The 24,685-nt window shown below is 40.2% G+C and overlaps 1 protein-coding gene across 3 annotated transcripts in view; it reads left to right on the forward strand.

Annotated features, from left to right (window-relative positions):
* The first annotated feature begins 3,775 nt into the window (after positions 1-3,775).
* Positions 3,776-24,685, forward strand: part of Acot9 (acyl-CoA thioesterase 9) — a 35,212-nt gene continuing 14,302 nt past the window's right edge. The window contains exons 1-8 of one of the 3 annotated variants that reach the window (NM_001313718.1): positions 3,776-4,007; positions 5,369-5,426; positions 10,992-11,086; positions 13,285-13,330; positions 14,305-14,475; positions 14,725-14,762; positions 22,944-23,027; positions 23,384-23,487. In NM_001313718.1, the coding sequence (NP_001300647.1) occupies positions 14,321-14,475; positions 14,725-14,762; positions 22,944-23,027; positions 23,384-23,487 (381 nt within the window). In that variant the 5' untranslated portion in view covers positions 3,776-4,007; positions 5,369-5,426; positions 10,992-11,086; positions 13,285-13,330; positions 14,305-14,320. Of the gene's footprint in view, positions 4,008-4,700; positions 4,739-5,368; positions 5,427-10,991; positions 11,087-13,284; positions 13,331-14,304; positions 14,476-14,724; positions 14,763-22,943; positions 23,028-23,383; positions 23,488-24,685 lie in introns of those variants that run through there. The other 2 variants (XM_030251411.1, NM_019736.4) reach the window with 2 other exon arrangements.

Consider the following 24,685-nt stretch of genomic DNA (forward strand, 5'->3'; position numbering starts at 1 on the left):
CTTACCCATGGATGAGCTCTTTACTTGGTCAGCCATAATGTCATACATATACAAACAACACTAAATATACTTAGCAGGTTTTATTTATGTATTTATGTGTGTGTGTAACAATAATAAAATGAAGAGGCCCAGAATTTGAGAGGGTACATGGAAGAATTAGAGCAATTAAAAGGAAAGGGGAAATGATATAATTCATTGTATTTAAAAAAATAATATGAAAAGAAAAGAATGAGAGGACTGGAGAAAGAAATGACTTAGAAGTTAATGGCATTGTGGTGGTGAATAAGAATGGTCCCCATAGGGTCATACATTTGAATGTGTAGTCACCAGGCAGTGGCACTATTTGAATAATTAGATTAGAAAAATTAGGAGGTGTGACTTTGTTGGAGGAATCTCTCTCTCTCTCTCTCTCTCTCTCTCTCTCTCTCTCTCTCTTTCTCTCTCCCTCCCCCTCTGCCTATGGATCAGGATGTAAAATTCTCAGATACTTCTCCAGCACCACATCTCTTTACATGCCACCATGCTCCCCACCATGATGATTGTAGAGAACACAGTCCATGAATGAAGCTGGGTGACAATTCTGATTGCTTGTGAGAAAACTTCAAGAAAATGGGATGAGTCCAGTCACCTGGGTCCTCCAAAGCACAGGATTGGTCTTGGAATGTGCTTTCTTGTCCCCCTCCAGGTGTAGTAAATAGAAGTGGGTTTACTTCCAATTACCTATTATCTTACTATTATTCAGATGATGTCTCCAAGCATAGAGTTGTCCATGAAACTATATACAGCTTGAACTCATGTTTTACTTTGCTCATATGACTTTGCTTAACCCTCAGAATCTAAGTTGTCTGATGCTCCAAATAAAGTTGACTTTTGCATGAGACTGTAGTCTGCCTCCTTTTTAGGATCTATTCTTCCAGGTTCATACCACCAACTAGAACAGTGACAGATGATAATGGACTAAACTTCTGACACTATAAGCCAGCCCTAATTAATGCTTTCTTTTATAAGAGTTGCCTTGGTCATTGTCTTAGTTAGGGTTTTACAGCTGTGAGCAGACACCACCTTCAAGACAACTCTTATAAGGACAACATTTAATTTAATTGGGGCTGGCTCACAGGTTCAGTTGATTATCGTCGAGGAGGGAGCATGGCAGTGTCCAGGTAGATGTGGGGCTGGAGGAGCTGACAGTTCTGCCTCTTTTTCAGAAGGCAGCTAGCAGAAGGTTGGCTTCCAGGCAGCTCAGATGAGGGTATTAAAGCCCACACCCACAGTGTCATATCTACTCCAACAAGACAATACCTCCTAATAGTTCCACTCCCTGGGCCAAGCATATATCACCCATCACAGTCATGGTATCTTTTAACAGTAGAACATTGAATACGACAGGCATGCACTTTTCTTGCAAAGGAGACAAGTTCAGTTCCCAGCACTCACATGTATTACTCAGAATGATTCAAAGCCACCTATACTTCCACTTCTGGATTCCTCAGGTCCCTGCCCTCACATGCACATATATACACCCAGATACACATAATGAAAAGTATAAAATCATGTTCTCTGAAAAGGTAAATAAATGAAGCATGAGAAAGTTTATTCATTTCAGAAAGTCCTTCAGATCTACTTCTAAGGTGGTTTCACTGAAATGGTTCTTCACAGGAGCAATAGAAAACTAACTTAGTCTCCTAATTTACTCTGGATCCTTTTCCCACTTTTTGGCATTAGGACTCAAACACAGGATGTTACACATGTTGGGCGAATACTACCACTGTGCTAACATCTCAGAAACATGCCCCGCCCCTTTAGTTTATTTTGAGAAAGAGTCTTACTGTTTTGTGGAGGCTGGCTTTGAATTCATTACAAAGCCCAGGGTAGCTTCAGAATGACTGAATCTCTTGCCTCAGTCTCCAGGAACCTTGTATTTCAGGAATGTGCCATCACATCCGGCTTATTTAGATACTTTTGAGTTAGCTATATAATACAGGAAATGAGCCAATTTTAGAAACACAGTTTCTCTAGTCTATGAAACCATAGCATAAATTAGCTTGAAAGCCGATGACATAAACTCCCAGGAAAATTCTTTATTTAAATCAGATATCCAGAATCTCTATTAGCAGAAGGGATTATGTTTATTAATACTTTTCATTCATACTTCATGGGTGAACTGTAACATAGTATAACATTTAGCTAGTTCAATGTTCTACTTGTAGTGAAGACAGTGAAAATGCATTCGTTAATCTATCATTAGGCATTTTACATTTTTCATTATATGTGGAACACAAGTAAGAAAATGGTGAGTTGGCAGATCACTTGTGTAAGGACAGTGAATTTCATCATGGCATAATTGTTGCATGTTTTCTCCACAGTTACATGTTTTCTATCTGGCTTTGTGACTTACTTTGCCTTCTATCCATGCTTTCCAAACGGTGATACATCTTAAATGTCTTACAATGGCAACAAGAACAACGATGAGACATAGGGGTTGCTAAGACATTAAAAGAATAATACAACACATTTATTTTTATGTGTATTAGTCTTTGCTTGCTTGCATGTATGTATGTATGTATACTATGTGTATGGCCTGGTACCTGCAGAGGCCAGAGGAGGCCAACTGATCCTCCTGAAAGTGGTTGGAGCTGGCACATGGGTACTGGGAACGGAACCCTGCTCCCCTGCAAGAACAAGTGTGCTAACTAATCTTTCTAGCCTGGTTAAAGGACTAAGCTAGAGACACACATGAATGCTAGGTGGCTGATTTTAATAGGGCTTTCCTGACTTTAGAACTAATATTAGCTAAGTAGTGAGACATTTCTCACTTTAGATATTATCTTCAGTGGAGTCTATGGGGTTCATTGCTCAGGACTTATTTTCTAAGAAAATGCTTTGGAGTCTCATGAAGGGTCACTTAAGTAAACTTGTATAATTAGTAGATTGTGACTCAGCACCTGGCCATGTGTCTGAGTGAGGGAATTCCTCGGAGGTAAATTAGACCTTCTCATAATTGATGAGTCTAGGAATGTGCCATCATGCCTAATTCTGAAAACTTCCTTTCTTCTGTCCTTTTTCTCCTTTTTTGGAATTGGGACTTGAACCCAGGGACTCTGGCATGCTAGGCATACACACTCTGCCACTTAGCTCTATCCCTCAATCCTTTTTTTTTTTAACCTTTCATTTTGAGATTGGAGCGCAGTAAACTGCACAGGTTGGCCTAGAACTTTGTAATCAGGCAGGTCTTGAATTTGTGATCTCCCAGACTCAGCTTCCTGGGTTGCTTGGATAACAAGAATGGGCCTCCCTTGAAATTCTCTTCAACTTAATTTTTCTTACTAAGCTTCATCTTTTTAAAAACCAAAACGTCAAATAAAAACAGGGACACTATTTCTTACGGCCTAAACCTCACTTCAGCCCTGGTTGGCCTCTAAGTGGTAGCAATTCTCTTGCCTCAGTCTTCCTACTTCTGGGAAAATAAGCAGGGTACCCATATTTTGAAAAGCTGCTCATATGATGCCAAGGGCAAGAACTACAGACTGGGAGTAAAGGTTCAAGTGTCAAAAATAAAAGAGTTCTACCAAGGTGGAGGAACGAGGTGCTTTGCTGAGTGGTTCATTTACTTAACAATGGAGGGAAGAGCCCTGCTTATAAATAAGTCTCCGACCCCACCTAGCTGATTGAGTGGGAAATTCCATTGTCTCGGTCTCCAGTCTCCAGCTGCAGACCAATCAAATAGCAGGACCCGCCATTCTCTACGCAGAAGTCCCGCCCCCTGGCGGCACAGCCCTACCCCGGGCAGCGCAGCCCCGCCCTTCCTGCAGTGAGGCCCTCCCTATCCCGGGCCCTCTTGTGGCGTCACCTAGAAGGTGGGAACCAAGATTCAGTCCGGCGCGGTTGCCGGTGTTTGGAGGTGTCCTCACGCTCACGCTCTTCTGCTACCGGTTTGTCTCTACCCGGGAGGACCTTGGTTGTCCACCCGTGGGTAGGCAGTGGAGTGCCATGAAGCGGGCAGCGATACGGTAGGTGGCAGGGCGTGGAAGGGCGCTGCCCCGGAGTGCCCACGCCTTCCCCTTTGAGGCTCGGAGCCTAGCGGGGCGGAAGAAGCCGCGGGTGGGATGGGGGTGGTGGATATTTGGCTTGGGAGGAAAAGGCACCCAGTGCCAGACCCCGTCCTCCGGCCTACCCTGGAAAAATGCCACCACCCTACTTTAGCGACAGCTGACACTTTTAAAAGGGAAGACGTTGGGTGTTCCCTTGAAATTCCTATCCTTTTGCTCACCAGGGGTGTGGCTGGAATCTTGGTGTAGCCCCTTTTTTCAAAAGCCAGTACTTTCAGTTCTGCCTTGCCTTGCGAGCACTTTTCTCTTAAAAAAAAAAAAAACATTTTGGGGGTTAAGTGCATGACACACTTGGAATCTGTCTTAAGTATGTTATCATACTTGTAAAGACTGTAGAGACCATTTGGCTCTCTTAAGCTGATTCATCTGTTTGGTTTAATTTTATTTAGATCTATTTTTTATTATTTTATGTATGAACATTTCTCTTGCATGTGTGTCTGTGTCCCACATGCCTGCCTGGTGCTTGAGAAGGTGGTGAGCCTCCATCTGGGTGCTGGGAATCAGGTCTTTTTGCAACAAGTGCTCTTAACCACTGAGCCAACTCTCCAACCCCTTGTTTGTTAATTTACTCTTTTTTTTTTTTTTCTGAGACAGGGTTTCTCTGTGAATCTTTGGCTCTCCTGGAATTCACTGTATGTAGACCCAACTCATCTCAAAATCAGAGATCTGCCTGCCTCTGCCTCCCCAGTGCTGGGATTAAACACATATCAACATCCTGTTTGTTTTTGAGATAGAATTTACTGTGTAACCTTGGCTGGCCTAAAGTTGGCTATCTATATATATCGATATCTATCTCTTTCTTTATCTATATCATCAACCAGACTGGCCTCGAACTCACCATATATCTACCGTCCTATGCTTCTCCAGTGCTGGCCTGAAGAGCTTGAGCCACCACTTCCAGCTCTTATCTGTATATTTATTTATTGCTTTGAGATCTCTAGCCAAGAAACCAGGTAATACTAGCAGGCCTCGGACCCATGTCAAGTCTGTCAGGTTTCAACTTTTCTAGTGCTGGGATTTACAGATGTATTTTCTCGTGCCCAGTTTAGAACATGCCTTTGATAAGCAGCAAGGCCTTGTAATGAAAGTGCACCCTTGGACCACATAGGCCATTTTGGTAGATCTAATTTCCAACTGGCACAGTTAAGGAGCATGGTCTTTAGGCTGCCAGTCATGTCTGGCTGTCCCACAGTATGCAAGGTTTTTTTTTGTTGTTGTTTTTTTTGTTTTTGTTTTGTTTTGTTTTGTTTTGTTTTTTCCAGCTTGCCTGGTTCCAAGAGAATGGCACTTGCTTTGGATTCAGAAGCCATCCCACTATTGGTGAGCCTGACTTTGACATGGGTCTCACTAATTCTGTCCTTGGTCTGCCTTTACTTTTTCTAGGACCCTTGCTGTCAGTTGAACAAGGTGTGTTATCTCCCTACCCACCAGCACCCAAGCCTTATTACACTATTTGAAGACAGGTTGAAAGTCATTAAAAGACGGCATGGTTACCTTTCAACATAATACGAAAGGGTTCAACACTTTTGTAACTTTGCCTGTGTGTCTTCTTCGATAAGACCTTTTAAAAAGTGTTGAAAATGTTTATTTTTATATGTGTTAGTGTTTTGCCTGTATGTATGTATGTATGTATGTATGTATGTATGTATGTGTTCCATCAGCATGGCTGGTGCCAGTGGGGGCCAGAAGAGGGCATCACCTCCTCTGGAACTGAAGTATCAGGTTTATGAGCAACCATGTGAGTGCTAGAAACCAAACCCAAGCCCTCTACTAGAGTAAGAAGTAGTCTTAACTGGACTGGAGAGTTGGCTTTGTGGCTAAGGGTAGTGGCTGCTCTTCTAGAGTACCCAGGTTTGAGTACTCCAGTTATAGGAGTTCTGACTCCCTCTTTGGACCTTTACAGGCACAGACATGCATGGAGGCAGAACACTGAGACACATAATAATAAAATCTCAAAGGAGTTTTTTTTTTTAATAAACAGTTTTAATCCTTGAGCTCCTCTCTCCCCCAGTTTGGAAGTCCGTCCTTAAAGTACTCTGTAATTTTGTGTTCCTTTCTTGTGAGTCCTCTAGAACCTGAATAGGAGCAGCAATCCCTATATAATGTGTGTGTATGTGTATATATATATATATACATATATATATATATATATGCATATATATATGAAAAATTGGAGAGATGTTTGGGTAGAAATGCTTGCTATGCATATAAAGTATATATATATATGTATATAGTATATATGTGTATGTATATGTGTGTGTGGATATATATATATATATATATATATATATATATATATATATATATATGGTATAGAGTGTTATTTGGTGTTTGCTTGTGTAGCTTTTTCTCAGACGCACACAAGTCATCCCACTTGATTTAGTCTGCATGTTGAGGTATTTCCTCTGAGTAGTGGGGGTATGCCTAGTCTTTCTTGTGCTGTTGTAGCTGCAGGGCCTTGCACATCCTAAGCAAGTCTTCTACCAAGCTGATACCCCTCCAACCTCTGATAATGGGGTAACATTTTTTTCTTGCCATTTTCTCCATATTTGGAACCTAGGATGGAGCCAAGCTGTTTCTTTTCACAACTTCAGGTGACTCTGTGGCTCCCTAGGCAGGCCATGAAGAGATTGAGATTCTTGGGCCTCTTTCACTAGAAAGGTTCAATCTTGGGGTTCTGTGGCCTGAGAATCCTAAAGGCCCACGGCAGTTTCCTCCCCCTATCCTAGGGATTGTGGTGAGCTGCTCTGTGAGATTATTGGAAATAAGGAAGCTAGTAAAGTAATTGTGATGTACTGCTTCATCACCTACCAGTGCTCTGAACACAGTCTGTTAGGAGTTTTTGTCATTATGCAACATCACAGAGTGGACTTACACAAACTCAGATGACATAGCCTAGACCAAATGATAAAACTAACAGCTCCTCAGCTGGGAACCTATAGCGTAGTACTATGTTGAATAGTGTGTGCTATTGTAACATATTGGTAAGTTATTTCTATGTCTAAAACAAACAAACAAACAAACAAACAAAAAGATAGAGTAGTAATTTGCTATAAAATAAAGAAGGGTGCATTTCTTTACCATTAACAGAGCTTATGGGACTAGAAGTTGTTCTAGATGAGTCAGCTTAAAACACAAATATATTGTATAGCTGTTAAAACTCTATTCTTCTTCAAATCACTGTTCTATAAGTGTTCAAGGTTTAAGGGACTAGAGAGATGGCTGTGTGGCTAAGAGCACTTGTTGCTCTTCCAGAGGACCTGAGTTTGGACCTCATACCTGTTTCAAACAGCTCACAGCCACCTGTAACTCCAGCTCAGCAGAGTCATTGCCCCACAGGACATCCTCCCTCCCACACATACATGTGCAAATACCTACATACAGATGCATACATACCTCAGCCTCTCAAGTGCTCTGATTGCAAGCATGTGCCACCACCCTTGAGTTTATGTGTGTTAGAAATGGAACCCAGGGCCTCAAGCATACTGGGCAAGCACTCAACCAACTCAGCTATCTGCTCAGTCCATACAAAAATACTGTATTCGTATTTGAATACTTTTTAAAGTATTCAAATTTCCCCTTGAATATATTTCTAATTTTAAGGCTGCATACAGAAATTAGGGCCTTAAGACTGAATTTCCAAATATTTTGACCTAGGTGTTTTTTTTATATTTAGTTCTCCCTTTTTATGTTACTGGGGTTTGAAATCAGGTCCATTTTGTCTTTCAGTAAATGTTAGCAACAGAAATGACTAGCCGTTCTTTTTGCAGCATGTTCTTCATATGGGGTCTGTGTGCGTGTAAGGTGGTGTATGCATATGTATGTGTGCAAGTGTGTTTGTCCATGTTTGCACGCAGAAACGAGATCATCAGGCATCCTGCTCTATCACTTGCCTTATTCCCATAAGACAGTAGCTCTCACTGAGACTAGAGGTTATCATCTAGGCTAGACTGGCTGGCCAACAAGCCCTGGTGATCTTCCCGTCTCTGGGATTTTAGGCATGCAGCCACACCTGACTTTGTATGTGGTTGCCAATATTTGAATCCAGGTCTTCATGCTTGCATAGCAAGCATTTCTACCTACCAAGCATCTCCCCAATTTTTCCAATGCTTTGTATTGAAAAAAAATTGTGTGTATATCTACATGATCTCTCTCTTTCTGTCTCTGTCTCTGTCTCTCTCTGCCTGTCTCTGCCTGTCTCTGTGTGTGTGTGTGTGTGTGTGTGTGCATGTGGTGGTAAAAGGCCAGCTTTGTGGAGTCAGGTTTTTTCCTTTTACCATTTTGTGGGTCCTGCAGATTGAAACACATCTTGCCAGAGTGATGACTTTATCACCCTCCACATCCTGTTATGTTCTTTCAAACTAGGTATGTTCTATTTCAGAACCCTGGTTTGTGGGGTGGCAGAAGACTATATAACCTACTTCCATGAGTAATAGATTTGAACTCAAAACAGTGAAAAATAGAAAAATCTAAATAACATTCTGTGAAAATTCCAATTTGAAGATTAAGATCAAGAATACCAAAGTATTAATCTATGTAGAAATGTACAGAAAGGGGAAAGATTATCAATGACAAATAGAGAATATAAAGACTAAAGTCCTCCAGCAAGCATTTCTGTTTTAGTAGGGCCAGCAGAGATTGTGTCACAGCTAAATAAGATGACCAGGTAGCTAAGGACTTAAAAATTCCAATGAGCAAGTATGCATAATTATGTGTTCTTTTGCAACTGAATTAATTGGCTTGGTGAAAGGTCAAAGATTTAGTCTGGCAACACATAATTGTCAAAACTACATGTAGGTAGTGGATTTAATAAAATGTTTTTACTGAGGGACTTCCACTCACTGATTGCTGTAATTCAGTAACTTGGAGTCTAAGGAAAGGTAAAGATATAATTTTTTGGTTAGTCATTATCCTCAACATTGTGTAGAAAGAATTTGCTATTAACTTGTGCTAGAATGACTTGGCAGTGTTTGGTATTCTTGATTCCTTCAATAGCTTTTTAACTGTGCTTTCACAGATCAGTTTGTTAATTTCCAGTGTGTGTGTGTGTGTGTGTGTGTGTGTGTGTGTGTTTGAAAAAACAGCCTCATCATTTAGCCCTCACTGTGGCTGGCCTTGAACTCACAAGGATCTGTCACCATACCAGGCATATATATATAAATATATATATAATTACTGATATGGTAGTATATGGTTAAGAGTCAACACAAGCAAAAGTAAGCTAAAATCAATTTACCTAGTTGAGCTTTGAGAGGGTTGCTATGTTCCCATTGAGTACATAGCTTTTATTTTATTTCATTAGCGACCTAGGACATTTCTAGACAAGTCAAGTAAGTCCTTTGAGTGCAAAGGGCTGATTCAAAGTTCAAAGATGATTAGTTTGTAATTGGGTTGATCTTACTTATTGAGGAAGTATGGTGTGATAATAAAGAACAAAGTAAATGTTCATAATTAACGTGCTCATTTGCTTATGAAATTAGTTCTGGGCTTCTGAAGCCAATAAAATGGAACGGGCAAGATGGATCCATTAAACCTCATCCATATCTCTTGTTGATTTTGCAGATAATTATAATGTTTGTCTTGATCTCAAGAAGTAGTTGGGCTGAGGATATATATAGCTCAGAGGGAGAGCACTGGCCTAGCATTTTTAAGGCCCTGGGTTCAATCCCTAGTATTACAAAAACAAAACAACAGAAAAAGTGCCAACTTCCAATTTGTGTGCCAGGTGTGGTAGGGCATGCCTATAATTGCAGCACTCAGAAGGTAGAGGCAGGAGAACCACAACCTCAAGCTGCTGCTGCTGCTGCTCAGCTACATATCAAGACCATGAGACCCTGTCTCAAAAAACCCAAAAAACCAGGAAACACTTTCTTGAGAAATCCACACCCGTTCTTGAGGTCTGTCCTTTCCCCGGTCACCTCTCTTTCTATTAATTTCCATGTTTAGTTCTATCTTAAAATGTATTCCTAATAAACTCTACTTCTAAAACATAAGCAGTTACAGGGCTAAGGGTTTGAGGGTGTGGCACAGTGGTTTAGCTTGCACGTTACTAGGTTCAGTCTTCAGTCAGGGCTCATGGATCCTGTCACAAAAATCAAAAGTAGAGGCAGTCAGGGCATATCAGTTAGTAAAAGTACTTAGCTGACAACCCTGGAACCCATGTAAATAGTAAAAAAAAAAAAAAAAAAAAGCTGAACGCTCTTTAGTGCCAGCATTCTTATGGCAGGATAAGAGACAGAGATAGGAGAATCACAAGGAATCTCAGGGGCCAGCTAGTCTGGAGTTTGCAGCATGGCAGGAACAAAAGAGACACTGCCTGTCTTAGGGTTTTACTGCTGTGAGCAGACACCATGGTCAAGGCAACTCTTTTAAGGACAACATTTAATTGGGGCTGGCTTACAGAATCAGAGGTTCAGTGCAGTATCATCAAGGCAGGAGCATGGCAGGGTCCAGGCAGGCATGGTGCAGGTGGAGCTGAGAGTTCTACATCTTCATCTGAAGGCTGCTAGCAGAACACTGGCTTCCGGGCAGCTAGGATGATAAAGCCCATGCCTACAGAGACACGATTCCTCCAACAAAAAGCTACACCTCCAAATAGTGCCACTCCCTGGGACAAGCACATTCAAACCCCATAATACTTCAATCTTCTGACCACTACACATCACACAAGCACAGAAAAGAAATTATTAAAAAAATATCTGGAGTGATAGAGCTGATTTAAGGACTACCCTTAAATCACATACTTGTAAACTGAAAACTCCTATAAGATACATAGTAAAGCTGGTGTGTGGCTAGATACTGTGGAAGAAGTGAGGTCTTACTGTGCGAGTCCTAGAGAAACAGCTCTGGAAACTATTTTAAGTAAGCTTTTTCTTGCTTTTACAGGCTTTGGACCTTGAACAAGGGGCTTCTTACTCATGGCAGAGGACTGTCTCAAGGATCCCAATACAAAATAAGTGAACCCTTACACATCCATCAAGGCAAGCAGGGTGTTTTTATTCTTTTGTGCCTACATGATGAAAAAAGCCCATTTCCCTTTAGAGGTGCACAGCATGATAGTTTAGCAATAATGAAACATCCCTGTTAAAATGTATATTTAATTAATTACTATGTATGTGGGGTATGGTTGGATATGTATACAGAAATGCATGTGCATGTAGAAACATCAGTTTCCTTTGGAGGCAACACGTGGTTCTGAGGTACCTGATTTAGGTGCTGGGAACTGAATTTGGGTCTTTTGCAAGAGCAGTACCTGCTCTTAACCACTGTGTCATGTCTCCATCCCTGAGACATACATGTTAAGTGTCTATATTTCATAAACATAAAGTAATGAAGATAGCTGTGTAAAGCTTTAGGTAGAAATCAGAGTGAGAATCTGAGTTGTTCCTAGGAGTCTTGGGGACTGAGTTGTTTTTTATTTCCACTTCTCATAAAGCGGTACAGAAGGCACAAACACAGATCTAGTGAATAAGAAATGAGCCTACCCTTTGTACCAACCTAAACCATTGTAGGTAGTTATGATCGCTCTCGTTAATGTATGCTTAGTTGCAGTTAGTTTCACTCACTACTGTCATGTACAGACTACAGAATGCCTTAGACATTAAGAGTCCATTAAAATTAAAATTGTTTAATCTTTAAAGGTTCTACGAGAGAGAGAGAGAGAGAGAGAGAGAGAGAGAGAATATGAATGTGTTTAAAATTAATAATTCTTGATCAGAACCTCCCAGTCTTTACACTGACCAAACTAGTGAGAACTTTTGTGTCAGTAATGTGTGCACTCTTTGGGATATGTTGTATACATTTTTTTTACTCAGGAGGAAATTAAAAAATAAGACTAATTTACTATGTCTATGTTTTGCAGTTCTTTGTGATTTAACTATAATTAGTATATACACTGAGTTTGTGATATGTACACAGCAGTCTGATAGAAACTCCAGCACTTTTATGAGACTGAATATTATTCTAACCATAATTTGGTTTTGATCATATAGTTATTGAAGGAACAAGTATAGCTACATTTAATTTCCCATGACTGGAATGAATAGTTTGATGACTTAGTTACTGAAGTACCAAGTATAGCTACATTTAATTTTCTATGGCTGGAATGTATATTTTGAAATATAGAAAAAAAGCTATTTGAAATATTATACATTTATTTTCTAATTTCAAATTACTGCTGACTGTCTAATTATTTCCCCCTTTTTATATAGCACGTTCAACTATCCATGGGAATCATGGTGTGTGCAATATCAATTTTTTCTTCAGCATTTAGGTTTTGTTTTAAACTACTTCACTCTTGCACAGTGGGCATTAATTAAAATTAAATCACACTCTTTGCTTTACCTGGATTTAAGTCTTGCTTTATTTTTCTGGTGTAAACTGCTCTAATTAGACTAGTGTAAAAATGTAAAAACTAAATTGCAATAAACTCGGTTTTGGATATTAGTATTAGTAGCTGAACTAAGTAATTTGATCTGATGTTGTCTATAAGAAGATGGGTGGAGATTTTACTTATAAATATCTTTGTTCCCAGACTAGGAAGATAGCTCACTTGGTAAAGTACTTGCCATGCAGGCCTGAGAAGTGAGCTTGATTCCTAGTGCCCATGTCAAAAAGCCATGTGTGATGCCATACACTTGTAATCTCAGCACTAAAGACATGGAGTCATGTGGATACCCAGAACTCACTGGCCAATTAGCCTAGCTTACTTAGCAAGCTCCAGGCCAGTGAGAGACAGGGTCTCAAAACAAACAAACAAACAAACAAACAAACAAACAAACAAGGTAGATCACACCTGAATAATGATACCTACACTTGATCTCTGGCCTTTACATATGTGCATACATGCAGAAAAGTGTTCGATCCTAAAGAGACTAACTTCTTGATTTTGATAAAGCCCCTTTGGGTAAAAAATTGAAACGTTCCTTTCTGACTTATTTCAATAAACCTCTGTAATTGGCAAAAAGTATGCGTATTTGCACTGAGGAAGCTGCATAATTGAGAGAACAGAGGCCTGATTCCTTCCCTGTGCTGTTCCTAGTGGCACTGGATGGAATTCCTGAATCTTTTGATACATTTTGAGTGCATGAGAAACTTTCCTTAGTTCCTGACCATCTTGCCTTAACCCAGCTTTGCTATTTCTTGGTTTCATGGAATAAAGTCTTTATCTTTGTTTCAGTTCGAGACAAGCTGCGGGAGATAGTAGGCGTATCCACAGTCTGGAGGTATGGACTTTCGTCTTTCATCCCCAAGGGATCACGCTAAGTGATAGTTAGGCTTAGATGCTGATCCCCTTCTATGGTCGGAGAGCCCTGTCTGGAGATAGAGCTTTCTGGTGAGAAGGAAAAGAGCCGCGTCTTAGTGTAGTGATCAGCTGATGCCTCATTACCATGGAAGAATGTGATTTATGTATATTGTGCATTTTCAAAACCTGTTTGGGTATATTCACTGATTTTTCAGAAGAAAATATATGATATGCTTATGACATATTTTTTCCTATTTCAGTTTTTTGTTTACACACATTAAAACTGAAGTTCAGAATTGGGACTTGAATTCAAGCCTTCTGATTTTACTATTTCATATAGCTTTACTATTGAAAGTTTTATGACCTGGGAAAGTCCTGTGTTTTGGGCAATGGATAGAGCATATCTTTACCCAAGCCTAGAGATCCTTTGCTGAGAAGGCAGAGAAGGGCAGACTAGGGTAGTGCAGTTTGTGGGACTCAGGCTCAATCTGGAAGGCTGAGAAAAGGCTTGGATGGATAGGTTAAGGGTACCCATTAGGCTAATCCCCAGAGTGGGCTTGGAGATAGAGTGTTTCCTGGAGGAAAACAACAAGCAGTGCTCTTAACCACTGAGTGATATCTCAATTCCTGAAGAAACTTTTTGGTCAGTTGACTGTGTGTCCCAATTAAATGTATCGATATCAGTAAGTATGCATTTCTTATGCATACTCCTAGTCCCCAGCTATTTAAGTTGGTAGAGCATGAGACTCTTATCTACAAGCTTAAAATTATCATTAGCAATGCTCAGTTTTTCCAAGAGGGTCATGAGAAAGGAGTGAAGGGATTGAAGATGAGGAAGGCACAGAGCTCCCTTTCTTCCACTTATTATGTCTGACTATCATGTTTGAGGGGTGGGGACTAGAATTGTGGGTCAGCACTGTTCTTGTTTTATGCAGCCTTACCTTTTCTTCTCAGAGACCATGTAAAAGCAATGGAGGAAAGGAAGTTACTTCATAGTTTTTTGCCTAAATCACAGAAAGTCCTACCACCGAGGAAAATGAGGGATAGTTACATCGAAGTTCTCCTACCTTTGGGTACTGACCCTGAACTACGAGACAAATATGTGACTGTTCAAAATACAGTAAGGTAACAGTATTATATTCATTATTTCCATTTGTTTGCATTTTTAAAAGTAACTACTGTCAGATACAATTCATAAACCTTCTAGTTCATTTATTTAAAGTGTGTGACTGTAGTTTCAGTATAGTGAAGGAGTTGTATAAGTATCACTACAGTCATTTTTAGAGCCCTTTTATTATCTCAAAGTACATTATGGGATTTTAAAGGAAATTCATTGTGACTTTCATTTAATTCATAGTTTGCTTTGTTTCACAGATTTGGCAGGATTCTTGAGGACCTTGACAGCCTAGGAGGTACTAGTATTTGTATTCCTAATAACAGTTATGAGTAGACAGTGAATCCTTGATAGAAAGGGCCATTTTATTCTATTATTCTGGACATATGAGGACATAAAAGGGCAAAAAATATTTTTCATCGTCATATTGTTTTTATTCTAAACAAAGATTTCTCTTTAATAGAGTTACCATTCAAATGAGCCTCATTTATGATGACTTCTAGTTGTAAAATTTAGTTTAGCTGCTGGGAATTAAAGTCAAGACCTCAAACCTGCTAAGCACAGACACTAGATGTAGTTCTATCTGCAATGTCAGGGAACACTATTATCTAGGTATGACATGGCCGTTGCATTCTTGAGCTTTCAGCAAGTTACTGACTGTACAAGGACTATATAAGATTGGGCCCTTGGAAATTCCAACATAGAGGGGTAAAGAGGCCCCGCCTCTCTTGGAAGCTCTATGTGCAGTTAACTGTTGCTAGGCTGGAGGGGTTTATGATCTTCCTCTCCTCCCTGAGGATCTAGAGACAGTTGGTTCCTGGGGAATGAAGGAATATTTCCTCCTTCCTTCCTTCCTTCCTTCCTTCCTTCCTTCCTTCCTTCCTTCCTTCCTTCCCGTCTTTCTTTCCTTCTCTCTCTCTCTCTCTCTCTCTCTCTCTCCTTCCTTCCTTCCTTCCTTCCTTCCTTCCTTCCTTCCTTCCTCCCTCCCTCCCTCCCTTCTCTCTCTCTCTCTCTCTCTCTCTCTCTCTCTCTCTCTTTCTTTCTTTCTTTCTTTCTTTCTTATTTTTGAGACAGGATTCTCTGTGTAGCTATGGCTATTGTATTAGTTAGGGTTTTACTGCTGCGAACAGACACCATGACCAAGACAACCCTTTTTTTTAAGATTTTTAAATTTTATTTATATGAGTACACTGTAGCTGTCTTCAGACATACCAGAAGATGGTATCCTATCTCATTACAGATGATTGTGAGCCACTCTGTGGTTGCTGGGAATTGAACCCAGGACCTCCAGAAGTACAGTCAGTGCTCTTAACCTGCTAGCCCTCTCTTCATCTCCAAGCTCCAAGGCAACTCTTATAAGAATGACATTTAATTGGGGCTGGCTTATAGGTTCAGTTCATTATCATCCAGGCAGGAGCATGACAGTGTCCGGGCAGATGTGGGGCTGGAGGACCTGAGAGTTCCACCTCTTGTTCCTGAGACAGCTAGCAGAAGACTGGCTTCTAGGCAGCTAGGATGAGGGTATTAAAGACCACGCCCACAGTGGCACATCTACTCCAACAAGGCCACACCTATTCCATCAAAGCCACACCTCCAAATCGTACCACTCCCTGGCCCTCATAGGCTTGTTCAAACATATAAGTCTATGGGGGACATTTCTGAACACAGCATAATGAAAAATATAGTCTATAGCAGTCTCAGCAGTGTTAAAAGTCCAAAGTTCATGGACTCTTCTGAGATTCATCCAATCACTTAACTGTAACCCCAAATGCAAGACAGGAAACCAGCTGGGCAAACTCCAAACTCTGCATCTCCATGTCTGATGTCAAAGCAGTCTTCAGATTTCCAACTCTTTTTTCATTTTTGTTGACTGCAACAAACTTCTTTCTCCTGGGCTAGTTGCAATCCCTGTTAGCAGCTTTCCACAGCAGATAGCCTATGGCTCTGGCATCTCGAACATCTTGGGATTTCCAAGACAACTTCAACATTACAGCTTCTTGTTCTAATGTCTTGGATCCACACATAATCTTCTGAGGTCCTCCAAAGGGCCTTCATCACTTCTCCAGCACTGACCCCTGTAGCGCTCTGGTTGACTCCACTCTGCTGCTGCTGCTACTGCTATTCTTGGGGGTACTGGCATCTCCAATATGCTGGGGTCTTCTGATGCAACCAGAATTCACCAATAGCCTCTCATAGGCTCTCTTCATGGTCACAAGCCTCAACTTCTGTGCATGACCCCTTCATGCCTTCAAAACCAGGACCACCTGGGTGACTCTTACACTTTGCCAAGCACAGCTGCAACAGGAGCTACAACCTTGGCTCTCTGCAACAAAGCTTCTCTGTGCTCTCAGAAAATGATTCCCAGAAGATTTCACCACCACAGTGATGCTGGTCTTTTCTTAATCACCACTAATTTCTTAGTATATTATATATTTTTCCTTTCTAAGTTTGCTATGCTTGTTCAAAATGTTTTTCACAAGACTTAACTAGAGAACAAATTCTCTGCTGGGCTTTTTTGAGACTTACTTTGTCAATGCAATTAATATAAATCTCTTTACCTTAGCCTTCATATAAGGTAAAAAAGCAGCCATATTCTTTACCAAATACCACAAAAACAGTCTGTAGGCTACATACAGAAATTCTTCTCTACTTAAATCTCTTAGGTCTTCACATTTCAAATCACTCTCAGCAACAAAGTCTTCCATATTCCTACTAGGATAGCCCATTAAACCCCATTTAAAGCATTCCACTGCTTTCCAATCCAAAGTCTCAAAATTCACATTCTTCCAAACAAAAGCATGGTCAGGCTTAGTACAGGAATACCTCACTCCTGGTACCAACTTCTGTCTTAGTTAGGATTTTATTGCTGTGAACAGACACCATGACCAAGGCAACATTTAATTGGGGCTGGCTTACAAGATCAGAGGTTCAGCCCATTATCGTCAAAGAGGAAGTATGAAGCTTCCAGGCAGATATGGGACTGGAGGAGCTGAGAATCGCACCTCTTTTTCCTAAGGCAGCTAGCAGAAGACTGGCTTCCAGGAAGCTAGAATGAGGGTTTTAAAGCCCATGCCCACAGTGGCACACCTATTCCAACAAGGCCACACCTCCAAATAGTGCCACTCCCTGGGCTAGGAATACTCTGACCACCACAGCTACCCTGGAACTAGCTCTGTACACCAGCCTAGTCTTGAACTCCTCACAGAGATCTACCTGCTTCTGGTTCCCAAGTGCTGGGGTTAGAGGTGTGCTTCATCACCATCACCATCCCTCTTTCCCCATCCCTGGCTTGAGACATTTTATTCATTGGTATAGTCACTGGCACATTCTTCTATGTTCATATAAATAATCCTTCACTTATGCCCATGTAAGCACTCCAATTAATCTCATTGGGTCACTATATTTTTAAAAAAAGAGTTTTAAAGACAAGATACAGATACCATATAAAGAATTATTTTCCCTGAATCATGTGTGAGAGAGTAAATTGCAGACCATCATATAGTTTAGTGTGTATTTCCTATTAAGAAGAACATTTCCTACATCATTACTGCCATCACGATCAGAGAATTAACACTCTTTAATCCTCAGGGCCTATTTAGTCTAAACTAGTGGTCATTTAGTAAAGAAGAGTTCGCTTCTCTAGCATAGGTCGCATTGGATAATTGTGTTGGGAAAGGATCCTGAGTCTTTCCTTGGTTTCTGTAAGCTTGACACTTTGAGGGTTGCAAGCTGCTTTTCTTATATATTGTGACTCAGGAATTCCTCTTTTTAGTAAGATGTAATATCATCTCTTTTAGTCCGAAAAATCAGTGGAATATCATCTTAGTCTATTTGATCTACCTTTTGGGGTGTGTGTGTGTGTATGTGTAATGTGTGTTCGTGTTCATAGGCATGGCTGCAGTGCATTGTGTTTACACATGCATGCAGAGACCAGTGATCAGTGCCGGGTGCCCTCCTCAGTTGCTTTTCATATTCATGTTGAACACAGCTCTCTTACTGAACCTGAAGCTCACAGATTGATGACTGGCTACTCAGCATGCCCCAGGGATCCTCCTGTCTTGGCCTTTACAGTACTGAGGTTACAGATGCAATCCTGGCTTTTTATATAAGTCTTTATGAATGTGTGGTAAGCATTTTATAAAATGGAGCCTTCTCAATGGCTTCCTGGCTTTTAAAAATGTGTCTGCCATCATTCTTTGAGTACTGTCCAGTAAGACATTCTAGATTCACCCTATCTTTTCTCTGGCCCAGCTGGATAGTTAGCCAAATCTCCAAAGAATCCTAGGTCTTTTAAATGGAGAACGACATTTAGAAAGCAAGGAGTCTGTGCTGGGAGTTGTTGCTATTGGTTGTTACTATTCCTGTATGCTCGCTGTTGGGTGAGCAGGGATATTTCTGTCCATGGGCATACATTTACATTTGTTTACTCACTGATCTCTCTGTACATGGAAACTACTTTTATACTGGTAGCTTCAACTTGACTTTAGCACTGTATGGTTTGTACTTACTTCCCTTTTCCAGTTATCTCCATTATCCTTAATATACTTACTAACTTGACCAGTGTCCTGCATGTAACCCATTTACCAGGGCCACTACCTGAATTCCTCCTGGCCATGTCCTTTATGTCACTCGGACTCTGATATCCTGAGCCAGGTCCTTTCTGCATGGTCATCTTCCTCGTTGTGCTTAAGCTGCAATGTGCTGCCATTGCTTTCGTCACTCACCCCTCTGCAGAGTGTCCTCCTGACACCACTCAGGCTCTCTGCTCCAGGCTGCCTTTCTTACTCCCTCCTAATGACAGACTGAGCTGTTTGGAAAAGGCTGGAAGAAAGAACCCAATATTTCTTAAAGTACACACAAGACTACTTACATGTAGCCACCCTCCTCCTCTAGATTAGTTACAATTAGTGGTATTTAAAAATTATACACATTTATATTTGTATATCCTACTTTGGTTTACTTCTCTGTCGATATAGTCACAAAGTCCCTTGCCATTGCCCTTACTTTCCCTTTTAATGCTCTTATAGTTATTTTTGCGCGTGCGAACAGGCAATCAAAGGGCTGCTGTGGGAGTTGGTTCTCCCTTTCTGCCTTGTAGATTTTGGAGATGGACCTCTGAGGTCATTAGGCTTAGCGGCAACTGGCTTTAGCAGCTGAGTCAACTTGCTGACCTTAACCTTGTGTTCTCTCATTGCCTCCTGTGAATGGCCAATCCCTTCCACCTGTTCTCTTAATACTTTTACTTCTGTCTTCAAGGAACTTGCCTTATCAAGTATGCCTTTTGCTTTGTATCCTAAGCCATTTCCCAACTTAACTTTTCCTGAATGTTATACAACATTAAGGTTCTCCATCTTAAAATGAAATGTAGATATAAACTCCCTTCCTCTTATAAGCACTCTCAGATTCTCTTTCCCCTTCCTTCCTTGCTGATTTCCTGGAACGAATTAGAAAGGTTGTTTTGTTTCATTGACCTTTATTGAGGCCTGTTACGTGTTAGACTGCTATGCTCTGGCTTCTCCTCTTCTGAGTCATTGAAAACATTCTTGCCACACTCACCATTGGCCTCGTTATTACACAGTACTTCCCCATGCTTACCTGATATCTTTTGTGGTTTCTGTTATTGTTCTACTCATTTTTGGTCTCTGGTGACTTTTCTTCTTGCCTCTCATTTCCAATCTTTATAGGATCCTCTTCCTCTGTTGATCCATTAAATGTTGCCTGTCCCAGGGTTTTTAATCTTCGGCATTTTTTTTCAAACATAAACAGTGTACTTTATTGAAAATATAATTGTAACACAATAACTTAGTAATGACAAATCAAATACCATAACAAGATATGGACAAGACAAATGAAGAGGCATTGCTTCAGCTCACTAGCGATCTCCTTTAAACAGGAAAGGCTGCTAGGGTAGTGTGTTCTCTCTCATTCTGCACAACACAGGGATAAAGAATCGGTGCAAAAAACCAAAATAAAGCCAGACATGGTGGCGCACGCCTTTAATCCCAGCACTTGGGAGGCAGAGGCAGGAGGATTTCTGAGTTCAAGGCCAGCCTGGTCTACAGAGTGAGTTCCAGGACAGCCATAGGCTATACAGAGAAACCCTGTCTCAAAAAACCAAAAAAAAAAAAAAAATAAAACAAAATAAAACAAAAACCTATGTGTAAAGCCACCTTCAAATAATTGACTGAGATCTCTCTAGGACCAGGGCAGAGATGGCTAAAGTGCTATCAGTGTTGAGAACTACAGGCCTAAAATAATATAAGCAATATAAAAAATGTCCTCAAAACAAAATCAGTAAACTGACCAGATCATTTCTTTCATCTCAGAAAAGGGAGGAGGGGCAGGCATCTGCTTCCTACTGTTCTCTATCCATCGTTTGGCTAGATTCATTGCCTATACTGTTTTAATAAACAGCAAATAGCGAAAGGTAAAACACGCTACCCAAATGGAAGTTCTCACTAGTTTAAATTTACACTCTTGTAAAACAAGGTTAGCTTTCAGAGACAATCTCACATTTTAATTTTGCATCGATACTTGTCTCCTATTTGTTCAACCAAAGGGATCCAATAAGATGTACTAGCAAGTATTTATTAGCATCAGCTGTATAAATGTATTCGTTCCATGCACCACAAATAAGCTTTGTGGATCATTTGACAGAACAAGTGTGAAAGACCTGAGTGCTTCCTCTGAAACTGTCAAAACATTCTTTTCCAAGATAAGCATCTTCAAAGTCAAGAGTGTGAACAAAACCTTTTTCATTAAAGATGCACACACAGAGTACTTTGTCTGCAGCTGTACCACACCCTGGACAACTCTCCATTAAGTGAGATTCAGTAGTCATTAGTTATTTATCCCCAAACTCTCAGTTTTCAGGTTTGAGAAAAGAATCATACCAAGTATATAAAAGAACTTTTTTCTTTAGGTCGCCTCAAATTCAGTGAATCCCATTTCTTCAGAGCCTTCTGTCAGGACTCCATGTCAATTTTTCCTCACTAAACTAGGAACTTTGCATTTATTCAAGTCTTGTTAGAGCTGTATTTTTATCTCTTGAATCTTTGTCTCTCCCATTCTACTACTATGACCACACACAGATTGTCAGACTCACAAAGATTTCTGGGAACATTTAAATGGAGTTTCTTGCCTTCAACATCTCGGGCCCCAGTGTACCCTAGTGGGTACACTGTATGGAATAGTTAACTATCATTTAGCATGTATTGCTGAGCAGACTTTGTCCTGAGAATGCTAAGACCCATTGAAGGAGATCATGGTGGCAAAAGCAGGAACCCAAATCAATGCATAACTGTAATGCAAATTTAAATGAGTTCATATTCATAAGTACATAGAACTGTACTTGCTAAATATATAATGCATGTTAAGATATAGAGAGTATACAGAGGTCTGCAGGACAGTGTGGGAGCCAAGAGTGTGGTTGGGAAAGAGGGAGAGCTGAGAAAAACAACAGCTTCATGATTAGGAAAGAGTTGGGGTGAAACAGTTAGCTGAGTCCTGTGCTTACTTCCTCTTTCTGGGGGTGTTCCATTCATACTGTCAGACATGTGCTAGGTTTAAGAGCTTTAGCTGCCAGGTTTAATTTTCAAAATCTACATGGCAAGTCACAACTGACTGTTTATTTAACACTAATTCCAGGGAATTTATTACCCTCTTCTGACCTCGTGCTCCTTAGTTTTATGTCATGTTGACACAAGCTAATCTAATCAGAGAGGAGGGAGCCACACTTGAGAAAATGCCACCATAAGATTGGACTGTAGGCAGGCCTATAAGACATTTTCTTAAGTAGTGATTGACAGAGGAGGACATAGTCCATTGTGGGTGGTACCATCCCTGGGCTGGTGGTCCTGGGTTCTAAAAGAAAGCAGGCTGAAGAAGCCATGGAAAGCAAGACAACAAGCAGCACCCCTCCATTGGCCTCTGCATCATATCCCGCCTCCAGGTTCCTGCCCTGTTTGAGTTTGTATATTGAATTCCTTCAGCAATGAACAATAATGTGGAAGTCTAAGCCAAAATAAACCCTTTCCTCTCCTTCTTGCTTTTAGTCATGGTGTTTCATCATAACAATAGAAACTCTAGGACCGATTTCTATAGCTTCTTGCATAATTGTGGCACATATACATACACTCAGGCACAAGCATAAACACATTAAACAAATGAGCGTTTTGAAAAAGAGGGGAAATGTTTTTGTCAGGGCTGAAGGCTTACATCTATAACTCAAGTACTTAGGAGGATGAGTTAGAAGAATCACCACAAGTTTGAAAGCATCCTAGAAACAGTGAATTCCAGGCCAGTCAGGGCAATGGAATGAGACCCCGACTCAATTAACCAAAAGAAAAATAACTTTGGTTCTAGGATAAAAGTATTAGAGAACTTTATTGAAAATAAAGACCTTTTGTGAATTTCAAAGAGAATTGTAAATTGAAGGAATAATTCTGCTTTTCTGTTATTCTCTTCTGGTTCCATACAGTTCTTGTTTGCTACATGCACAACCACAATCATTCTACCAAGATGTCTCCTTTATCAATAGTTACAGTCCTGGTGGACAAGATTGGTAAGCAAGATCAGCTTCTCTGCATGCTTAGAATTTCCAGTAATTGTAAAGTATTATTGGGATTGGGTAAAATTGTTTTCCATATAGGGGATTTTAATGTATATATGAAAACAGACTATAACATGATATTTATATAGTTAGGTGGGAGATTTTTTACTTGATCCTAGTTTTTATAGTCTTTGCATGGTCTCCAGTTTCCACAAAGACTTTTAAATTTGTTTTGTATGCTAAAAAAATGATTTTAGTTTTAAAGATAAGAAATATAGTATAATTGCAGCTTTTCAAATGATATTGTTCCCTTATAGTATAGACATTTCTGATATGGTTTGGGTGGATCTTAAATTTCTATTTTGCAGATATGTGTAAACACAGCTTAAGCCCTGAACAGGACATTAAGTTCACTGGCCATGTTAGCTGGGTTGGAAATACATCCATGGAAGTGAAGATGAAAATGTTCCAGGTATGTATGTACCCGAAGATTCCCTCACTGTTCAAATATAATCAACTAGTCTCACTTGAAGAAAAACTGTATTCGTGGACAGATATGCAGTCCACAGCTTTGAAACAATTGACAGTTCAAGGGGAGTTAGCATCTTCCTGCTGCACAAAGACTGACACATCATCTGTTACTGACACATTTATGACTTTGTAGTCATACAACTATACATTAAGGTGCTTGTTTCTGGTTTTGCTCAGGAGGATTTCACAAAAGTCTGAGTTATATTAGATGTTAATTAGATTGATTACTGGATTACTTTCCTGGAGCTAGTGTACCACAAAATACCACAACAACAGTTGGCTTTGAAATCCCAGCAGTTTATTATTAGTTTTTGGAGACTCTAATTCCCAAACCAAGGTGTCAGCTGCAGAGTCACATTTCTTCTGAAACCTATAGGAGCTTATCTTTGTTACGTCTTCTTGGTTTTAGGAGGCTTTTCTGCTTTTACCATTGCATGGTTTTCATGCATCTCTATTTCTGTGTCTTTTCTCTTATTAATATGATTATCGTATTGGATTGAAGGCCCACTATGCTGCAATATGAACTCATGGTTTATTGCTCTCTTTTTTGAGAGAAGGTTTTATGTAGTTCAGGCTGGCCTTAAACTGGTACCCAATGGTAAAATAGCTATTGGTGGCTTTGCCATTGTCACAACTAGTGTGGCAACCTTACAGAAGCAGTTGGAGGCTTTTGTGTTGTTTGGGGGTTTTGTTTTTCTGAGTCAAGTTCATCTTCTGTATTCTAAGCTGACTTCAAATTCCTAATTCTTTTACCTCTGTTTCTCGAGAGTTGGGATAGCATGTGCCACAATGTCTGGGTTAATTGCTCTTTCTTTTTTCTTTTTCCTTTTTCTTTTCTTCTTTTTTAAGACAGAACCTTAGTTTGTAACACAGGCTGTTCTGGAACTCATAGCAACCCTTCTGCCTTAGCCTCACAAATGCTGGGATTATAGTCACGAGTTGCTACACTTGGCTTTCATTTTATCTAATTATGTCTATAATGTCCATGTTCTCAAATATTCCCACCTATAGGTCTGGAGGTTAAGAGTTCCTCATACCTTTTCAGGGATGAAAGACACCCTTCAATTCTTTGCTTTTTTTTTTTTTTGGTACTTGGGATTAGACTCATGTTCTTATACATACTAGGAAAATGCTTTACC

This window comes from Mus musculus, chromosome X, assembly GCF_000001635.26.
Source record: "Mus musculus strain C57BL/6J chromosome X, GRCm38.p6 C57BL/6J".
NCBI lineage: Eukaryota > Metazoa > Chordata > Mammalia > Rodentia > Muridae > Mus > Mus musculus.